This window comes from Babylonia areolata, chromosome 29 (assembly GCF_041734735.1).
Source record: "Babylonia areolata isolate BAREFJ2019XMU chromosome 29, ASM4173473v1, whole genome shotgun sequence".
Lineage (NCBI taxonomy): Eukaryota > Metazoa > Mollusca > Gastropoda > Neogastropoda > Buccinidae > Babylonia > Babylonia areolata.
The window spans coordinates 19,488,575-19,490,725 of record NC_134904.1 but is presented as its reverse complement, the minus strand read 5'-3'; the positions used below and the strand labels follow the sequence as shown (position 1 = coordinate 19,490,725).

General features: G+C 51.7%; 1 protein-coding gene across 1 annotated transcript; it reads left to right on the top strand.

The window, feature by feature from the left end:
• Positions 1 to 406: 406 nt before the first annotated feature.
• Positions 407 to 2,066, top strand: LOC143274905 (interleukin 17-like protein). The gene is made up of 2 exons (XM_076578889.1): positions 407 to 1,011; positions 1,501 to 2,066. Exons 1-2 carry the CDS (start codon positions 748 to 750, stop codon positions 1,933 to 1,935), a joined length of 699 nt encoding a protein of 232 aa, XP_076435004.1. The 5' UTR covers positions 407 to 747; the 3' UTR covers positions 1,936 to 2,066.
• The last annotated feature ends 85 nt before the right edge of the window (positions 2,067 to 2,151 follow it).

The window sequence follows — 2,151 nt, the reverse complement described above, 5'->3', positions numbered from 1 at the left end:
AAATACACACACACACGCGCGCGCGCGCACGCACAAACACACACACACACGCGCGCGCGCGCACATGCACGCAGTCACGCACGCCCACACACACACACACACACTCCCTCTCCCTCTCTCTCTCTCCTCTCCTCTTCCTCCCCTCTCCCCCCTCCCCCCCTCACTTCCACATCCACACCCACACACGCACGCACAGTCCACCAGCCTTTGAGCCGACCGTGAGGTCTCTGTGCTAAAATTAGCCACATTGCACCTCCGCATTCAACTCACCTTTCTATTTTGGGACCCGGAACGAGGGAAACCCCAATGTGTGTGTGTAGGCTTGCGTCCCCTGTGTATGTGTGTGTGTGTGTGTGTGTGTGTGTGTGTGTGTGTGTGTGTGTGTGCGTGTGTGTGTGTAAGCAGGATACCCCAAGCAGTGGTGACAGCTATATAATGCAGGAGATGACACCGCTCAGAATCACAAGTCACCGACTCTTCGTCAATCCTTTCGGATCTCATATCCTCGCTGCCAGCAAATCCACAGCTTCATACCAATAGTACGATTCAGGCATCATCCAGGCATTTATTCGAAGGAACTTGGTACGATCAATTTTTTTCTCCTTATTTTTCAAACATCTTACGTTTAAGCTTTCGTGAGTCTGAAATTGGCCGTCAGCTTTATTGCAGCTGTTGACATCAGTGACGTTGTTTTCAAACTTGACTGGAAGAAAGGAAAAGTCCATCTTGCTTGCTGCGCCAGTCATCATGGCTTCGTTCAGCGAGTCTTCTTTCTCCGCGGGAGTCCGCCGCTGTGTCCTCGTCGCTGCCGTTATCGGCTGTGTCCTCTGCTGCCTGCCCATGACGACGACGGCGATGCCGATGAAAGAGGTGGTGGGGGAGGGGATGAGGAGGGTGAAGGGGGAGCAGCAGCAGCAGGAAGAGCATCACAGAGAGAAACGGGCCGTCAACAAAACGACCTGCGCCCAGCCTGACAACCTGGAGTCCATGTTTCAAGCCATCAACTCTCAGGTGAGACCTGCCGTGTGTGTGTGTGTGTGTATGTGTGTGTGTGTGTGTGTGTGTGTGTGTGTGTGTGTGTGTGTGTGTGTGTGTGTGTGTGTGTGTGTGTGTGTGTGTTAGAGTAATCTCAAATAAATTTCAGTTTGTAAAATAAAATAAAAATTTTAAGTCCAATTTTCACTTTTTGTCAGATCATTATAATCGGCTAGGATTTCCACCAAAGATTACAATGCTCGGATTTCATTTGATTTTTTCTGCTTTTGTTTTTTGTTGTTCTTCTTCTGCTCCTCCTTCTTCATCTTCGCCTTCGTCTTCTTTTGAATTACCACCATAGTATCTCCGTTAAGATTTTGTCTTGTCTTTGTGTTTCTATCTATCTCTCTGTTTCTATCTCTATGTATCTGTCTCTGTGTGTGTCAAATAAACAGTGAACGGTAAACAAACGACCCGCCCCCCCTTCCCCCCACCCCTTCACCCTCTCTCTCTCTCTCTGTTCAGCTGGGCAACACGGAATTCCTGGGCAAGCTGCACAACGGACAAGCCATCAGCATCCCCGCCAGTGAAGTCAAGGTGGAGGAGGACGGCAACCCCAACGAGAACAAGACGTGCCCGACCTCCCTGACGACGGACCCCACGGCCCCTCTGGCTCACCGCAGCCTGTGCCCCTACTACTTCAACGTGCTGAACCTGCCTGACGGCTACTACCCCAGCAGCCTGAAGACCGCCAAGTGCAAGTGCCAGCAGTGTATCCACAACGACGCCTATGGCTGTGAGCCTGTCCTGACCCGGGTGGCTGTGCTGAAGCCGGTGGGCTGTCACCAGGGACTGCAGAAGTATCAGGAGGAGCTCGTCGACGTCAGCACCGCCTGCACGTGCGCCTCGGCCAGCAGCACGCAGAGCACCATCACCACCACCCCCTGGTGGGTGCAGTAAGGGGGGTAACGCTGTCAGCTCTGTACGCGACTCGTCAGTTTGTCATAGGACTCAACAGACTGCGTCCTCTGAGCAGCGGTCCGTTGGGTCGGTGTGACGACTGGTCAATGCAGAGTTGTCCCCCTGTAAACCAGCTGCCACAAGTGGTAATATTTGTGGTGGACAATGGTTCACTTCTCCCATTTATATATATATATATATATATATATATATATA

Excerpts from the sequence above, each read along its gene's own strand:
- LOC143274905 (XM_076578889.1), top strand. The coding sequence starts at position 748 with ATGGCTTCGTTCAGCGAGTCTTCTTTCTCCGCGGGAGTCCGCCGCTGT. Across the intron at positions 1,012-1,500 it reads TTCAAGCCATCAACTCTCAG|CTGGGCAACACGGAATTCCT; the intron begins GTGAGACCTGCC and ends CTCTCTGTTCAG.